The 19269-nt window shown below is 43.8% G+C and overlaps 1 protein-coding gene across 20 annotated transcripts in view; it reads left to right on the top strand.

Annotated features, from left to right (window-relative positions):
* The window catches only part of SGCD (sarcoglycan delta), a 477745-nt gene that overhangs the window by 426756 nt on the left and 31720 nt on the right, over positions 1-19269 (top strand). For all 20 annotated transcript variants that reach the window (XM_045026061.1, XM_045026053.1, XM_045026056.1 and 17 more), the window contains one exon: positions 3949-4021. In XM_045026061.1, coding sequence (XP_044881996.1) covers positions 3949-4021 — 73 coding nt within the window. The remainder of the gene's footprint in view (positions 1-3948; positions 4022-19269) is intronic.

Raw genomic sequence — 19269 nt, forward strand, 5'->3', positions numbered from 1 at the left:
GAAGGCACAAAATGTATGGAATAGAAGTATGTGCAATAAGTGTTTTGTTTTGTTTTGTTCTTTTCAATTTGTAACCATAACTGAGATTGTTAAGGAACAGAAGGAAAGGGAAACAAACTGGTTGTGGCTGGGCATAAACTTCTGAATACTACCCACCTTTTGCCCAGTTGTTCTGGGCCATCTCTGTTCACAGGTTACTCACTTTCCAGCATAGCCTGTCCGTGGCCCAGTCAGGAGTAGCAGGCACTGCCAGAGTTCTAGGAAGAGTGCACGTCTTATGGGACTGGTTATGAGATACAGGATTTTCCACATTTAGTGTGAGTCATCTGTTCCCAACTCGCTCGGGTCAGGAATTAACCCCAATTTGTAACGGTGTGAGACCAGGCCAGTGGCCTGTGTGACATGGGTTGATTTGCACATTCCAGTTCCCACTGTATAAGTGTCTGTATCACTATTGAGGAAAAGTGGGGCTTAAGGTATCACAGCAATGAATATCAGAGAAGGAAGACAAGGAGATGGCTGGTTTTCTGGCTCAAGTATGATAGATGTTCTTAATTTGAGCCTTTCCAAAATCTCCTTGGATTAGAAACTTCACTGGTTGTTTTTCAAAAACTGCTTCCCCCTCCCAAATTAAATAACAAATCCCTGGTAAACTCCAGGCCATTATAAAAGTCCACAATTTAGCCGCCAGGCCCAAGTCATCACTGGCCATTGACAGGTCTTCATGACTTTGACTAGTGTAGCTTACTTATTATTAAAAAAAACCCAAACTAATGAAAATAACTGTAAACAACAGTCACAGTGTGAGCATAAACACAATAATACAAGTGGAAAATGACCAAGAATATTTATGTGCACCACTGTCAAGCCCCCAAATATACCCACTCTCTCTCCCACCCCAAAAATCTTCATTTTATTATTCAGTTATGTGCAGGCATCTGTTTTTGCTAAGTTTCATTGCAAACTTAATAACTTGTACCATTATGTAGGATAAACTGAAACGTACATTAGTTGGAAACAGTTTGGAGAGGACAAATCAGATAATAGCAACCTTCAGGGTTCACAAGTTACAGATACTTTTGACAACTTCTAGCAATAAAGATCAATTTTAATTCTCAATGCTTCAAACTTTAGACTACTCGTTATCATCTCTGAATTTACAGTGTTTTAAAAAGCAGGAGTCTGGTTTTGTAGTATTAATAATAGAAAACTTGTTTTAATTCTCACTTTTCCTTAACATAGTGAGTGAGAGATACTGGTGTAAACCAAATGTAACTCTGTTGAAGCCAGTGGAGTTTTCCCACTATAAGCTGGTTTCAATGCAAGGAGCATCATGTTGTTGTTTTTTCTGGGGAGAAAGCAGGGGATACTAACCTTGAGGTGTTTCTTTGCGTGCTGGTCCCTGTAGTATTAATTGCGGGTGCACATGCACTTCTTCAGCAGCAGTGTCTGTTGGTCCCCACCTGTGCCCTCCTGGTGCTGTGACTGACCGCCCCTTCAGGTCCTTTCTACCCCTGGCACAGACCACTCCTGGATCTGTAGCCTTCTAGGTTGCTCAATCTTTAACTTGTGACTATTGCAAATAGTTTTTATTCTCATACGACTCTTTTAGATAATTAGTAGTTTTATATCTAGTTAGCAGAGAATGCTCCCACCTGCCTTTTATTGCTCCAGCATTCAGAATAGTCACGCCCAAGATCCCAGACTTCAAGCCTTGTCTTGTCTGTCCCCAGGTCTCCCCGGTAAGCAGTCCACACTAGAGCTTCCTCCACTGTCCTTGGGGAATCACACATACCATCAGCATGTGAAACCTGCTGCTCCTTTCCCACTCACACTAGGCAGTCCCAGGAGTTCAGACTCTGCAGACATCTGGTGGAGCTATCCATGGCTCTCCCACTCACTAACAGGTCAACCGGAGCCTCCAGCCAGTGCTCCTACAACACTTACAGAATCTTCCAGCTGGCCCAAGGACTCAACCAAGGGGAAGTAAGAAGAGAGTAGAGAGAAACCCCCTTATAAGAAGACAGATACTCTCACAAGTTCTTGAAGAACAGGGTGCCTTCCCCCCTTCCCTCCTGCCCCAAAGTTGGTGCACCTGGAGCTCATGGGGAACACAGTATGTAGCATGTATTGCATGAATTAAAAACCAGCTAACTGATCGATCTCACAAAGTAATTGGAAAAGGATTGGTTTCTAGTCATGGCCCCTAGGAATCTGTTCATGGCACAATGCCATTCAATATCTTTTTTTATCATTCATCTGGAAGAAAATATGAAATCATTGCTGGTAATGTTTGCAAGATGCCATTAAAACTGGTGATGAATAGTGATAGGTATACAGGATAGTTACGCAACGTTCTCTGGATTTTTTGCTAAGCTGAATTCGTTTGGACATGTGTGTTAATACAGTCAAATACAAGGACATGGATCTAGAAACAAAGAATGTAGGTCACACTTACAGGATAGGGGATTGTATATTGGAAAGCAGTGACTCTGAAAAGGACTTAGGCCCAGATTTTTAAAGGCTTTTAGGCATTGCAGTGCTCGGCCTTCCAACACCTAACTGATTTAAGAGCCTAAATCTCATTTTCCTAAGGGATTTAGGCACTTGTGGATTTTGGCTTGTAAGTGCTACATCACTTTTTAAAATCCCACAATGCCTAAATACCTTTACAAATCAGGGCTTTAAAGACCATGATTGATAATCAGCTACACATAAGCTCCCAATATGATGCTGTGGGTAAATGGGCCAATGTGATTCTTGGATATATAAGCTTTACCTCTATAAAGCATTGGTGACACCATTACTGAAAACCATGTCTAGTTCTGGTGTTTTCACTTCAGAAGGATGTTGGAAACTGGAGAGGGCTCAGAAAAGAGCATGAATGATTTGAGGTCTGGTAAACTGACCTCAGTGAAAGAGTTAGTAAACTCAGTCTGTTTAGCTTACCAAAGAGAAGATTAAGAGGTGACTTGATCCCACTCTGTAAGTACCTACAAAGGGAGAAGATTTCTGATTGTAGAGGGCTTTTAATCTAGCAAACAAAGACATAACATGGAAATGGAAGCTAGATAAAGGCAGACTTAAAATAAAGTGCAGATTTTTAACAGTGAAGGTATTTCTGCATCATTAAGTACTTAAATCAAGATTCTATATCTTCCTAAAAGATATGCTATAGTATAGTTCAACCACAAAATATCGACTTGATGCAGAGATTACTGGATGGAATTATATGGTCTATATTATACAGGAGGTCATGTTAATTTATCTTTATGGTCTTTTCTGGCCTTAATATTTGTAAATCTATGACTCATAGTTGGTACTGGGCATCTGGGGATCTGAAAAAGGTAAGTAAACCATTATCATCCCCATTGTACAGATGGGAATGTGAAACAGAGAGAGATCAGATGACTTGTGTAAGGTCACACAACAAAATCAGTGGCAGAACTAGAACTAGATCCCAGGTCTCCTGCCTTCTTCTCCTGTAGCTTATTCACTGGACAGCACCACCTCCCTATTCAGCATGCAAGTCACTGCGAACCTTTTGGATTAACCCAGGATTTTGTTCTCTCCTTTAAGTCCCTCGCAGCAAGAAAACATAAATCATTTCGTGATATGCATCTGTATTAGCTAATGAAGTGTGCATCTGTACTAGAGACATTTATGCATAATGAAGGATCAAATTTTCCAAACTGGCTGTCTGAATCTTTCCATCCTCAGAACAGAAGCGATTGCATTGTGCAGAGTGCATCCGGGTTCTGGGGGCAAACAAGCCAGCCAGTTTTGAAAATTCAGCTCAGCATTCTGAACCCAGCTACTTGTGAGGATGGAGTGGGGGCATGCAGGGGGGTCAGATAACCTGTAAATTGTGCCAAGTGTGATTTGAGAGTCAGTCCCCTGCTTACAGTTTGTAACATCTACAACTTGTGTTCTGTTTTGTTATTTCAGGAGCAGAAGGCACAGTGTTCCCTAAATCTATAGAAACTCCCAGTGTCAGGGCAGACCCCTTCAAGGAACTAAGGTAAACTTTGGAATATGGTTTAAACATAACTCAGTGGCACCTTGTTGGAATTCTGCATCCTGAGTGGCGGCATTTCTAGCCCTGCACAAGCAGTCAAGGAATTCCCTTTGGACTGCCCTGAGCTGAGGTTACAGGCGCTAACATCACAGAGTGAATGCCATGGAATAGATGAAAGGCCACTGTAAAGCAAATCTCTGACTGAGTCAAAAGAAAACATGGGTCACGAGAGCTTCCTTTCTCCTCTGTAACACCCTCTGCTTAGCCACGCTTTAAAAAGGAAAATAGAAATATTTCCTTGGTTGTAGCAACTAAAGGTACTGAAGGCCACATTCAATCAGGGAGAGTGACTGCAGGCAAAGGATGATGCACTAGTAGAATTTTCTCCCTTATAGAGATGCGAACCGCTTCTCTGACCTGGTAACTGCGACAACTGCACACGCATGCCACTATCCCGGACATGCACAGAAATACCACCCACAGAAAGCAACATTTATGGGGAATAAATAGCACTGCTCTAGGCAGTGGCTCTCAAACTTTTTTACTGATGACCCCTTTCACATAGCAAGTCTCTGAGTGTGACACCCCCCCCTTTCCAATTAAAAACACTTTTTAAATATATTTAACACCATTATAAATGCTGGAGGCAAAGCGGGGTTCGGGGTGGAGGCTGACAGCTCCCAACCCCCAGTTTGAGAACCCCTGCTCTAGAGAATCAGCTTTGCCCTCACTTGAATGCAGGACTTTATGTATTTCATCACGATAAATCCTAACTCTTATGTAGCACTTTTCTTCAGTACATCTCAGAGCACCTCACAATCTTAAATGTATTTATTCTCACCACACCCCTGAAAAGCAAGGCAATTATCCCCACTTCACAGATAGGGAACTAAGGCACCAAGTGACTTGCCCTAGGTCACACAGGTAGTCAGTGGCAGAGAAAGGACTTGAACAAAGGTCTCCCAAGTTCTAGGCTAGTGTCCTACCCACTGGACCATCCTTCCTACGTACGCTAACAATGGGCAAACCTCCAGGCTTGGTGTGCAGGTTCAGTCTGGATGAGCAGCCTCTGGAAGGGAGAGATTTGGGTCTGTGGGCTGGTTTTTGGAACAAACGAACTCTTCCAACAGTATTTGGTTCTTTTGATGAATATGGGGGTGCAGCTGGAAAGGGGTACTTGGCCAACACTGAGAATGCAGAAGGCAACAAACACCACTTCACAGTCTGGATTTCATTCTGTTTCAGTCACTGAGGTTTTAGGTGCACTGGGAGAGCTTTGCTCCACTTGTCAGCTCGATCCCCGCCCTTTGTCATAACTGCAGAAAACCTCTAGGTCTGTTATTGACTAGGTATGGTTAATGTCTCCACCAAGAGCGTACAAAGTCAGCCAACTGATAATGAACCCCTGCTCAGGAAGAAAGTCTCTAGAGATAGAAACAACCTTGTCACTTAATCTTTGGTCTCTAACCTTCCTTTCTCAGGAAAGGTTACTGAGGAAGCAGTGTTAGAACAGCTGCAGCCTGGTTTCATTTGGTGGCATAGCACCAATGTGGGATTGGTGTCTATTGTTAACTCTCTCCGTCGTGATGTTGGAAGTAGTAGTTATGCCCACCTAGATCACCATGGATGCCAAAGAATGTCTTTGTTTCCTTCCCTTTGTTTCCTTCACTATCCATCATGCTGTCATCCTGATCCTATCTTTAGGATGGGTCAGCATGTTCCTAGTCTCTTTCTGGGATAGGTTGGTATCGAGGTGTTCTGGTACCACCCTTCTGGAATGCGTTTGCGTGTGTATTCTTGTGACTAACACTACTTAGGAATGTGCGTTTCTGCAATGTCAGCCTTGTTCGTGTCAGATTCTGTGAGCAGGGCCTGCCTCTTGCTCACAACCTGACTTTGCTTTATATCAGCAAAGCTTTGCCCACTACTTTAGTTCAGGCCTCAGGCCTCACACCAGGCCTCTGATACAAGGCCTTATGTCTCAGGCTCTCTTTCTTCTACAACTACCTTCTAGAGATAGGCTCAAGGAGCTCAGTCTCTTTAGCTTAACAAAGAGAAGACTGAGGGGTGACTTTGTTACAGTGTGTAGGTACCTGTATGACGAACAAATATTTAATACAGGCTCTTCAATCTAGCAGAGAAAGGCATAACACGAGTAAATGGCAGGAAAATGAAACTAGACAAATTTAGGCTGGAAATATGGCACAAATATTTAACGGTGAGAGTAATTAGCCATTGGAACAACTTTCCAAGGGTTCTGGTGGATTCTCCATCACTCACCATTTTCAAATCAAGACTGGGTGTTTTTCTAAAAGCTCGGCTCAAGGAATTATTTTGGGGCAGTTCTCTGGTCTGTGTTCTACAGGAGGTCAGACTAGATTATCACAATGGTTCCTTCTGGCCTTGGAATCTATGATTCTGTTGTTGGCCTATCTTCTTGCATCCAGGTGCCATGTGCTTTGTTTACTCTTCACAGACCAAATGACTAAAACTCACTGTCTAGTACATCAATTTGCTATTTTTGATTTTATATCAATTTCACTACTTTTCCTGTAGGAGACTTCAAAATAATGTGACAGCTACTGTCATTACCAAAAAGAGAGGAGACCACCTGCTCTTGTCACCACTGGGGAGTCAGACCATCTGTGTTTCTTTCTCCTCTGCTTCAAATACAAAACAATTTCTCTCCTTAAAATAGACAACACCCCATAATGTCAGTCTCCCTCACTCCCTCTTTCCTTCTTTTTCCCTACCCATCCCCCAAGCTATCTTTATTAGTGTCTGTCTGTCTCTCAGAATGATATGTTCCAGATGATTACATAAGCATCATTTTCAACAGACTTTCTGCCGCCTTCTTATTGCTGAAAAGTCTTGGTTCATACAGGGTTTTTCCACTTATTAGTCACTGGCTGCTTTACAAGTGGTTGATCACCTTTCCAGAGATAGACAATATAGCTGTTCTTTGCTGATCAACATTAGCTTCTGCTTGGTCATCTTTTACTCTCATCTTACGATGTCTTTGGCCTGGGATGGCTTAGATGGAGAGAAATTGTTTCATAGCATCCCTCTGAAACATCAGACACATGGGTGTGGCATTTGTCATTTCATGTGCGGCAGATCCATAAGGTCATAAGAATTGATGTTGTACTGTACACATAGATACATCTGAGATACATTGCTATTTTTTTATCTGTTTGCATGAGTTGTGATTAATCTCGCCCATGCTGCAAAAAAGCTTATGCTCCATCAGCCAACAGAAATCCTGATGGGTCCATTATCAGTTTTGATTTTGTTGAGAATGCCAAAGATGATGAATGCTTTGTCTAACGCAAGGATGATTGTTGTTAATGCTACATATTCTGCTAAATGGGGCCAAGTGAACAAAGTCAGTAGCCCCTGGCTCTCCGGGCTGGGGCTGACAACGACAGTTGGAGTTCTGGCTTTCTGGGTAGGATGGAACAATGGTCAGTCTGTAGCCCCCCGACGGAGTTGGGCAAACAAATAGTCTGTGGCCCCCACTCCTCCTGGCTGGAGGTGGCAGTAGTAGTTGGGGTTCTGGGTGGGCCAGAACAACAATCAGTCTGTGGTCATTGAGCCCCTGGGCTGGGACTCAGAGCAAACAGCAGCCACAGCTAGCAGGGTGTGGTAGGGGAACCCGGCCCCTCCCGCTGAGAGTTTAGGCATCAGCTTCTACTACATCCCATACCACAAATTGCGTCCCAGGGATCTCCTGGGCTGGCAGTGACTTGGCATCCCTGTCAGTCTGCACAGTCGGCAAGTCACCCACAGCATAGTCCCGGTCCACGGGCTCTACCGCTTGGAGCGTCACCGGCCTCTCTGGAGGAGCCAGTAGTACACGTCCTCCGCAGCCAGCCCCGACTGAGCTGGGCTGCCTCCTTTTATCTGGCTCTTCCAGCTGGAGCATGTGCAGCAGGGGAATCGGGGCGTGGCCTCCTGGGCCCACACTGATTGGTCCGCCCCCTTTGGCCGAGTGCGGGGTTGGTAGACCCTGTCACAGCTGATTACAGGAAACACCTTTCTCTGTGGAGCTGTTGTCTTTAAACCATTCCCAAATGATTAACATTTGCTCTATTACTGATTCTTTTCTTGAGAGCTACAGCTATCACCTCGCTTTCCTTTAGTTTTTGTTTCTTTGCCTGAAGTTGCATATATCCTGAAATGGTCATTCAAAGTGGTCTGGAAATCGTAAGTTCAGAAGTCTCAGTGGAGGCACATGCCATTCATTTACTCTTAGGGCTTGTCTACACTTACACTTACTGGTGGACCTGCACCACTATACTGCTTCATGAAGACACTATCTATGCTGACAGGAGAACCTGTCCCATTGGCGTAGGTACTTCATCTCTCTGAGAGGCAGTAGCTATTCGACAGGAGATACCTGTCTACAGTGCTGTCTATGCCGGGGTGAAGTCAGTATAACTATGTTATAATCCACACCCCTGAGTGACGTAGTTATACTGACATAAATTGGTAGTGTAGACTAAGCCTTAGGAGCGTAGGAATGAGGAAGAAGAAATGAGGGGGGAAAGAGGCAACAGAAAATGGATAAACCCGAATGGGAAGAGACTCGGTAGGGCACTGTTTGTCTCATAATCATGATGTCGTAAATTAAGTACTGCTGTTGCCATTTCTTAGCATACACGTACCACCCTCCCCAATAGAAACAAAATTTGTTTTGGGACCCTTCACACATGATCACCTCCAAAAAACATGTCTTGTGGCAACCTACAACCTCTATCTATGCCTCACCCCTCAAAAGTGCTGTTCACCACATCCTTGCATTGCAGTATGAGTTCCTCATATACTGGGTTGAATTTAATTATCAGCCATTGATGATACTAAGAACAAAGTGGGTCTTGTCTTAGAACAAAACTACACCAAAATACCATAGTTTAATTAGCCATGTTGATGCCACACACATTTTTATGTTGCATAACAGAAAAACTTTCTGCTAGGCAAAGACACGTGAATTTAAGGTACTTCAGTGCAAAGAGCAAAGTATGAAAAAGTCGTACAGCGTGAAATCCAATCCATGCAGTGGGCAGTACAAGGACTTAAATGGGACTTAACAGTTGCATAAGCCTTCTGGTGGTCCCCTGCACAGGACTGAATTTCATCCACAATTGCTATAGCATAAAAACATCCAGCACAAGCCAACCAAACCTAGGCAACTGCTCTTTCTTTAATATGCAAACACAGTTAAGGGAAAATTAATCCCTTGGTGTCTGAAGAGGTAATTTTAATCAAAGTTAATTATGAACCCCTAAAAATACCAAATGGGAGATGAAATGTGCTTACAGTATGATTTTATTAGTACAATTCTCCTGTACCATGTAAAGTACTAAGCTATCTAAATAGTCCAAGTGAGACCTATTGTGCCAAAGAACAATTTAAATACATTGTTCAGCTAATGTGGCAATATTCATTTTGTAAAATAATCATTCTCAATGAATTAAGGATTCTTTTCATCTGTGTTTCACTAGGCAGCATAGGTATTTTCAATAAATGGGAACACAAATAATATCTCAGTCTAAAATCCATCACATTCATAAAGATTAACAGGTCAAAACCAAGAGGAAATGTGATTAAGAAATGGTACTGAAAGGTGAAATAATTGGTGGGAAATGGAAGCACTTCATTAGGGTGTAATACCAAGCCATATTTTAGAAGTGTGCAGTAAACACGAGGCTAAATCTTCAGCTGATGTCAATGGAGGTAGGGTGATTGACACCAAGTATGAGTCTGGCCCTTGCAGATGTTAATACATTTAACACGAAGGGCCAGATTCTGTTCTCAGTTACACTAGGCAACCCTGACGATGATAGTAGAATTGCAGCAATTTAACTGACAGCAGAATTTGGACCTATGAGACACTTTTACTTCTGTCATCATAACCTGTGTTGGCGCCTTATTACCCTGTCACTTACATTGCTATAAATCAGCCATTAACGTCATTGAAGATCCACTGGTGTAAAAGCAGAGGAGAATCAAGCCCCTGGTTTGTTAAGTGCAAGACCAATCAAATGATGAATTCCTTTGGAATCCTCCCTGTTATCTGGTCATTTATATCAATACCATAGTTTAGTGTATAGTTCTTAAGTTTCTTACCCATTCCAGTGCACTCTCCAGGCTCAAGGGACAAGTTATCATCACAGGAGGAAGAAGACTGTCTAAACTGCATGTAATGTGAACTGTTTTCTCAGTTATATACAGTATTTCAGTAAGTCATTGTTATCAATTGGGACACCTCCAGCCTCTCAACACATCAGCCTAATATAAGGCTAGCGTGAGAAAGGCATTGATTTTACCTTTTAGGCCCTTAAGTTTAAAAACAATCTAGGACGTTACATTATATGAGTTGATGTGAGGAAAGATGTGCCATTACTCTTACGTTTAAAACGATACCATTGGAGGATCACTGTATATTTCTCTGCCAGCTCCAGCGAGAGTGGGGCAGGCTTTTGTGAGCACGTTGTACCTTTCCTCAAACCTCTGCATGGCTAGCCATTTTCTTTGGTATTGTTGGTTATAATCTTCAAAGCTGTTACCGCTTTTGCCCCTCGCACAACTATCACAACAGGAAGAACCCACATGGGCACAGCTGGGTTCCAGATACGCTTTTATTTTCTAAATATACACAATCATGTCAGGCTGTGCTAGACACACTCTGGTGTCTGGAAGCTTCTAGACCACAGAACACAGGGATCACCACTACAGGACTCTCAAACTATTTAAAGGGATGCTAACCTATTCTTAGGCCCAACTATCTAGGAGACCACATCTCGCTTAGTAGTCACCTCATGACAGCTTAGATTAGCTGAGATGCTCTTGCAGTTTGACTGTCTTGCAGTTGGACTGCGCTTTCCAGGACCAGCATGCAGTGAGGTTTCTCAGTGGAAGCGCCTTGCCTTGAACTCACTCCCGGTGGCTCTCCAAAGCCAACTATCAGTGTGCTGTGGGATCCGGTCCAAAGCCCAGAGATGTCATTGGGCTCTGTATCAGGTCCACTGAATAAGGTGCACATCTTCGGTCAGGCTTTTGAATGTGAAAGTGATCTAGTTGCTGAGGTATTCGTGTTTCTCTTAACCTACTCCCATTGCATGGGAAAGCATTGTGTTCCCTTCAGCAGGTAGCTATAGGGAATCCTGTCCTGGCTGACAATCACCTACCTCCCCCCTCTCCCTCTAAGGACTGGCGAGGGCAGGATTTAGCCCATGAAGGAGTTTTCTTCTCTATTTTTAGCAGTGGAAAAACATAACGGGGTCAAATTCTCCCATGGTGTAAACCAGTGATGCGCCACTGAAGTCAATTGAGCTTATCTAAGAAACTGGCCCCACCATGTTTAAATCAGAGCACTGGCCTTGTTCGCAAAGTCTGCACATAAAAGGTCAGATCCTCCTGTAAGAACTTTCAAGAGCATCTATAAATAGTGAAAGCAGGCGCTGCAGGAAGAGGCGTTTGGAGCAAATGTGTCTCAAGTACGTTTCTGAGATAAAATGTGATAAGCTCTAACAAGAAAAATAAAGTGACCCGACCTTACAAGAGCTTGAGTGAGTCATTCTAGATGGATTGCTAGTAGGATAGCCCCGGCACCTCTAAGCGTAAAAACTCATTGGGACTGTGCAGATAAAATTACTCAGATGATAGGCCTCTAGACATGGGTTCAGAAACACAAAGCATAATCGCAGCATCTATCTGGGATACTGGCTTCCATCACATAACTAGGGTATTAGCGCTTTGTAATGCTGACTCAGGTCACATGACTGGAGTCTGGAAATAATGCAGAAGTGGTTCTTGCCAGCTCTCCTGTGACTCACATTTTTATGCCGCTTTTGTGCTGCATCACTAGAGTGAGCCGGCATTGCATTTTCTGGAAGATGTGCTTTAATTAAACACAAGTTACTGGGCTCAAAGAAAGGATAAGTGGGTGAAATGCTAACGCCTGTGTTATACAGGAAGTCAGGTGAGATGATCCAATGGTCCCTTCTGCCCTTAAAATCTAGGAACCCCTTATCAGTCCAATGGAAGGGTGATCTTCCAGGATCATAGAGCCAATTTGGTGGCTCTTACACCACATTCCCTTCTTGAAGCTAAGTAGCAGGGGAAAAGCAGACAGGGTCAGGATACTTCTGGGCTGTGTTTTAGCCACACCAAATTAAGGGCCCTGTAATCTTAAAGTTAAAGATACTTAATCAATAGTCAAAGATTTTGACCCATTGCAGAGGGCTTCCCTCGTGTTTCAGTACTTTTTCTGCTTTGCTCTATTACTTTGTTTTGTTTACCCCAAACCCTAGTAGACATGACATGATTCCTTACCGGTGTAATTTATGAGACCAACTTAGGTTAAAGGTTAGTGACGTGGCAATTCATCAGTCAAGAATTGTGTTAATTCCTTTATTAGGGCGCAAGTTTAAAAGATTTGTTGCTTTTTGCTGCTGTAATTTTACTTCACTGCTCACCCCTTCAGCTGTAGTCACACAAGTGGAGCCCTGAATTTTTAATGGTAATCCTTCCTAGATCAGAGACAAACACATGCTAAAGCCGACTGATTCTCTAATCAATTCAGTATGTACAATGTATAAGTAGACAGCTTTTGGAGCTACAAGATGATGTTTTTATCTGGAGATTTGAGCCCTAAAATTCCGCACTGCAAAGTGTGGAATTTTAGGGCTCAAATCTCCAGATAAACCCATTGAATGTGTATTAACCCATTGAATGTGCTGTGTAGGGTGTGCAGAGTAGCTGTCTGTCATCACCATCCCCATGTTGATTTAAATTAGTAGTAACACATCTGTGTCAAGGAGAAAGGCTAAACCTCAGGCTGTTATAAGTAGATGATGAAGCCCTGGTGCTAGCTTGAACCTAGTTAAGCATATTGAATAAAGGACAGCGAACACCTGCAACCATGCGAGTGTAGTGAGAGTTTGCATTTAAGAAGCTCCTGTCAGACTGGCCTCAACTGAGCTGCCTTTAGATTCACTTGTTTCCTCAGCACAATAGTGTGCATATGTTCTTGGGTGGGGGGACAGGCCTGCTTCGCCATAGCTATGGGACCATTCCTATTGAATATAGTGTGGAGTGAGAATAAGGAAATAAGAGAGGCAGGCAATTCTGTTTAACTAGAGGTTTTCCATATCGAACTGGTGCCAAATGATATGGCAGATATGATGCAGTGCGCAAAGGAAATCAGTCTCTGATTTGGTAATTGGTCATGAAATGCACCAGCCACTGTCCTCACGTGTCCAGTCATGCAGCATAATCACAGTAGAGTTATACTTAACCTATGACGTTGCCCCAGAGATGCTGCACCATAAAAAAATACTTCATAACTCTGTCTGTGCAGTCATTCTATAGTGAAGACACGTTTCCAATAAGCCAAAAAAGCCTGTTTCTCTGGAGATATTAATCTTCATTCCTGCTCTCTCTCTCAGATTGAGCATTTGTTTAGATTCACAAGATTGAGCAGTGGATCCTTTGGGATATAAGAAAAACTTATTCATATGCATCAGTAGAATCTAATGCAGTTCTTCCTTCTCTCAGTCCCCACATCTGTACAGATGTGCACACACCCCTTCTCTACAGAAATAGGCTTGATTTTTTTTAAAAACTATTGGGGCTGCACACCACTAACCTTGAGTAGAAAATAGATGCTAATAAATGCAAGCCTTGAAAATGTGAATTACAGCCATTTTACACTTCATGGCAGACTCATACTGGTGAAATGGTTTAATACTTAATTACCATGCTTGTCCTTCCCTCAAGTGCAGATGACATTCCTCAGATAGATTTTTCAATAACAACTGGGGAAGTAAATCGAGAAACTAATTAGTTATTCATATAATCCAGAATATTGACGATGCACTGATTAAAAGGATGTGGTGACACCCATTCTAACATGCTGGCTATGTCTATTCGCTTAGTCTACTCTCTGATGTGGTGTTTTTTGGAAGGTTCTATGGAAAATGATAAAAATACCCTCCAGCTTCTGCAATGCAAATGTTTATAGAAAGCATTTCTTTTCATTTACATTTTGTTGATCATTAAAGCGTGGCCGTAGAATAGTTTATGACTCATGCTCCGGGGGCAATATCTGATCTGTGGTGTCTTAGCACCATTTTTGTGGCATCAAGCTATAATGGGATCTGTAGGTTATTGACTAACCCAAACCATAAACATCCTAAGAGCATGTAAGGGGATCCAGAGGACTAGGACCCAGGTGAACAGGACACTGGATGACCAATTCTTCCACACTACTAATCATTAGCCATGGCAGAATTGTGATCCATACACTAGAAACCCTAGGGGACTACGCCTCACAGAAGCCCTGTGATCTCTGATTTGTCCTGATGCACTATTTTGACATGGAGGGAGTTCCAGGAAGCTTGGCAGTACCTTGCCTGTTACTCCAAGATCCCCTCTCGTTGACAGCTTTGGATTCCAGCTCTGCTTTTTGGCTCTGATTCCTGGCTTGACCCCTGACCCCAGCTCGCATGCCTGGCTGGACTCCTGCTTCCTGACTTTGGCTCTGACGTGACTCCTGGTTTCTGATTTATGGCTTGACTCCCGTCTCCATCGCCTGCTCTGACCACTAGGCCTGACTCCTGGTCCTGTCTGCTAGACCAGAGAGCTCACATCCCAGTTGTGACAAAGCAATCATTAGACAACTGCCTAGAGTGGAGGGCAGGCAAGCCAGCTTGTTTGTTTCAGTACAAGTTCTGTGATGTGTGCCTCGTTCCCCTTTGCAATGGAGCATTTGTAGTGACGTATTTACGTTGGGGAGCCCAAAGGTAACGTACTGGAAATCAGTTCCTGTACCGGTATGAGATGTGACATTTTTAACAAACTGTGAGATTCCCAATCACTATCATTAGCACCACGACATTTATGTTTAAATTATAGCTGCCTGCACAAAGAGTAGAACTATTCCTCAAATAAAACAGTAAGTGAAGGGTGGGGTGGAAAATAGCATGCACACATCTCAGTTCCATGATGACAATCGCAGCACATCCTTTGATTTCTTTGTATTCTGTTTGGGACTGAAATATTCTGAGACACATGTCAGGGCACCTGTAGGGAAGAGGAAATTTTACTTTGAGTGCACCTTTCAGCTAGAAGTTAAACCCGAGGAATGGAAAGCACCAAGCGTTTTGTGTAGAAAAACACACTATTCAGTTGATAATTGGTGAGAATGGCAGTCCTGTTTTTATTAACTGAATCTTTGCTCCCTGGAGGAGCGTGTCATATACACTCACGCTAATATATTTGAGAGGCAACTCCATGGGTCAGAGGCACAGACCTGCTCACTTCCTTTTGCACTGGGGATTCGATTTGCATGGAGGAATTGTTGAGTGGCATAAATGACTCTACAACAGCTGCTCCTGATCACTCCCTGTGTAGAGGGTGGGGTAAAGATGGGCCTGGCCAGACTACCTGGCTGTCCAGTGATCTTGGATTGGAGGGGAGGGATTGTTCCATTCAGCCCAAGATAGAGCAACCCTGGGACTTCTCTAACTTTGATGGGGAATGAACTGGGTACGCTCTTCCCTCAGCCATCAGAGGTGCTCAGAAGTATGTGTCTTATCTCATCTGGAAGGATCCTGTAAAGGCCAGTTTCAAAATGTGGAGGAAAACAGGTATAATAAATGTCTTGGGCTTACCTGACATGGTTCCTGGGGTTTAAAAAATCATGTTCGGAAAGATCTGCAAATGTAGGGCCCAGTCTTGCAAACTTTAATCAGGCAAAACTCTCATTGATTTCAACACACAGTTCAGTGCAAGCACTTCCACATTCACCTGAGTAAGGGCAGCAGCCATGGTCCTTAAAACCAACTCTATAAAACTGACTTTCTAATTAACCTGGCGCAAAACTGCAAAAGGCAACTCAAAAATGTGTTGCTGATCAAGCCAGCAGTGCTCACAATGTCCTCTCTTAATTTTTTTCCCATTCATAATTAGTTTTAGACTCTATCAAAGCAAAAATACTTAATAATTGAGCATGTTTCTTTGCGCTGTACCCAGTCCATTCTTATTACGTTAAAGAGAACTATTTTATAGAGATTTTATTTGCACTGTAGACTGCAGCCAGGAAACAATAGCCATTTCATAACTATGTGATATCTAGAAGCAAAATGTACATGTTAAACTGTAATGGGATTTTATTTTATTTTCAACTGGCATATTTTGTATATTCATGACAAAGGATCATAAATATGTGTTCAAAGTCTTTATCCTCAGTTAAATTGTACATAGCATGAATTATTGTTGTTTTCCTCCCCGATCAAGCAGGAATAACTACATATTTTTCACCTGGTTTGAATTGATTTTGTCTTTTAAGAACAGGTTGCTGCCCCTGAACTGTTCTTCTCAGATATATTCCTGTGCAGATTTAACCCACAGGATACTGTGGAAGCCCTGGCCTTTTTCATCATGTTAATTTTCTAGCATCTCTGTTAAGATAGGGACACGTATGGTCATGTAAGAGCAATCCCGTTCTGTAATTTTCAAAGCACTTTTGGTGGGTCTACCTAGCAGCACAGAGACAGCACAGCTAATGAGGGCCCATTTCTAAATCTGGCTCAGACTGTGTCCATCAGGCTCAGGGACAGTGCTTTGAACTAACAGTGGCTTGTTTATTTTCCCGCCCTGCGCCACATGAGCTCAGTGTCAGAAATGACTGTCTTATCACCATGGTGTTTCAATACGCTCGAGCGAGCACATTAACCAAGAAGCTGTCATTTCAAAATGTATATGGAGTGGGTTCTTTACACACATCAGAACAAATCCCATGGGCACGAATTATAAATGTATAAGCAGATATGGGCAGGGAAGATGGATCCTTTCACTCTCCACAGGTATATTTGAGAGCTGGAACTAAACCAGAAACCCTGGACCCGAACACACTTCCTCCTCGGGACCTTCAGACCCAAAGCCAAATGTGGTAGCATTGGCCCATCCCGAAGTGGGGGGTTGTTTTCACATCACAGGGTAGCAAAGCAAAATTTGAGCCTTAAAAATAGTGAAACCTCAGAGCTGAATCTTATGGTTTCCAATGTGAATGTGCTTGGGATTCCTGGCCTTTAGGAAGGTTTGTTTAAGTGCTGGATGGTGCCTTTAGGTACAGACCTGAGCAAGGTGCAGCGGTTGCATTGCCTCAGCAGTGACCCGGGTAGGCATTGTGCCTCTAAGTCACAATTCCTCCCCTGCTCTCGGGGGGGCATGCAGCATTTCACTGCTGGCCTATGCCAGTAACACATTACATCACTCCCTGCCCCGAGGTGGCTTAGCTGCATGGGCCAGGAAGAAAGGGAAGGGGAACCAATGGCCCTTTCCTGCTCCGCAGAGGAGCCTGCGGCAAGGGAAGTCCCCACTCCTTCCTCTCTCTCTCTCTCGGGTCACGTAGTATGTGACAGCATCACCCCACCTCTGAAGAGTCAACAGTCTTATTTCCAAACTCTGCTAACAGTCCGGTTACTAAACTGACACACCCCTGCAATCAGTATCCGGAGGTGCCAGTTTAGTGACAACTACTTGAGAAGAGCGACCAACTTCTCTCCGGTCAGACAAGTGTAAGCAATAGTTAAACGCTGAACTTCATTAGCTTCAAACGTGAAGTGGCAGCAGCTGCTTCTCCCATTAGCCAAAGTGGACGTTATAAATACATATCTAAGTACACATACACTGCCTCGTTGGCAATGCATTTCATTTTAGCTACACAAGGACAATGTCTCCTTGGATGGAAGAAGCCAAGTGACTATTATAGCCACGTATTTCTTATAACGTCATGTGGCTTCAGGGCCACGCAGAAGATATGAAAGCTGAAATTCAATTATAACCCAGTAATAGGCAGAAAGTGGATGAGTGGCTCCAAGAAAGTCTGAAAAACATGCTCTGAAATGCAGCTAGATTCACTGTGGACAGGGGCAGATTTCACGGGGGTGGACTGCAGCTTCAGAAGGCGAAAGGGGTCTCCCTCACTTGCTTAGAGTAATTCAGAGTATGAGCTACCCCATGAAAAGGTGTCAGGTCTATGGGAACTGACTGTTAGTTTACTTGCTAAAGTCCTCTCATATGGTGCCTTATTTACTTGTTTATTGAATGTGTGACCCACTTATCAAAGCTAGTCAGACAACAGCAGAGACCATCAAATACAAAAGGTTGGGCCGGGTTCACTCCTGGGTCTCTGCCAGCATCTGCTAGTGTGAGCCCTGTGGCAGAAGGATCATGGTGGATTTCTCCATTAGTGGCAATTCTTAAATCTAGACTGGAAGTGTTTTCCCTAAAAGATCAGGTAGCTGGGCTGGTGGGGCCAGCAGCTCACAGACTCTAGTTTGTGCTAGTTGGGATGTGAGAAGCACAGCTGTGCAACCAAGGATATTGCCAGTTCAGCACGTGCACGCACACACAGGCTCCACTCACTGGCCCTAAACCAAAGCTGCCTGCCCTAGGCAGAAACACAGAAGGAGGAAGGGGGTGGAAGTGCCCTGGCTATTCTGCAGTATATTCAGGTTCATGTATAGCAGAGTGCCTGGGATGCAGGGGCACCAGGCTAGTTCAGGGCGGTGTAATTTACACCTCTGCATGACAGGCTCTGAATCTGGGCCATCGAGTTGGTTTGTCTGAGCAGACTTCTTCGATTACCATGATGTTTCTAAGGTCCAGTGAGGATGTGGAGTTAGCCACAAATAGGGAAGATTTGAAAAAATATTAAAGGGAACAAGGCTTGACTGCTTGGCTTCCAGAGAGCGCGCTCTGTCCTGTGGCGTACAGGTGGAGGTAGTGGGAGAGCAGTGCTGAGCCATCGACCGGGGGGCTGAGCAGCATGCCATCCGATGAGGGGAGCAGGCTCTGCATCAGTGGGGTGTCCAGGATGCTGCACCCAGCGTAGGTCATGAAGCGCTGAGGATGCTGCTACCTGGGAGCCATTGGCAGCAGTTCTGGAGCTGGCGCCCATGTCCGTCTCACTTCCTTTTAAGGGCAGCTCTTCCACGCCCAAACAGGGTCTTGCTGAGTTAATGAAAAGATGCCGTGGGCATCACCTTGATGCCTAGCATTGCATTTAAGCAACTGTGCCCTGTCCACTCCCTGACATGCCCACTTCCCTCCCTCCTCACCCGTGCCCATTAGACATGGTAGATGTACGGCTTTTAGACACATAACTGAGCACTGTGCAATACTGAAGCCTCTGAGCGAACGCTAAGTGCCTCTGCTTTGCCTCCCCTCACACCTTTCTA

This window comes from Mauremys mutica, chromosome 8 (genome assembly GCF_020497125.1).
Source record: "Mauremys mutica isolate MM-2020 ecotype Southern chromosome 8, ASM2049712v1, whole genome shotgun sequence".
Lineage (NCBI taxonomy): Eukaryota > Metazoa > Chordata > Testudines > Geoemydidae > Mauremys > Mauremys mutica.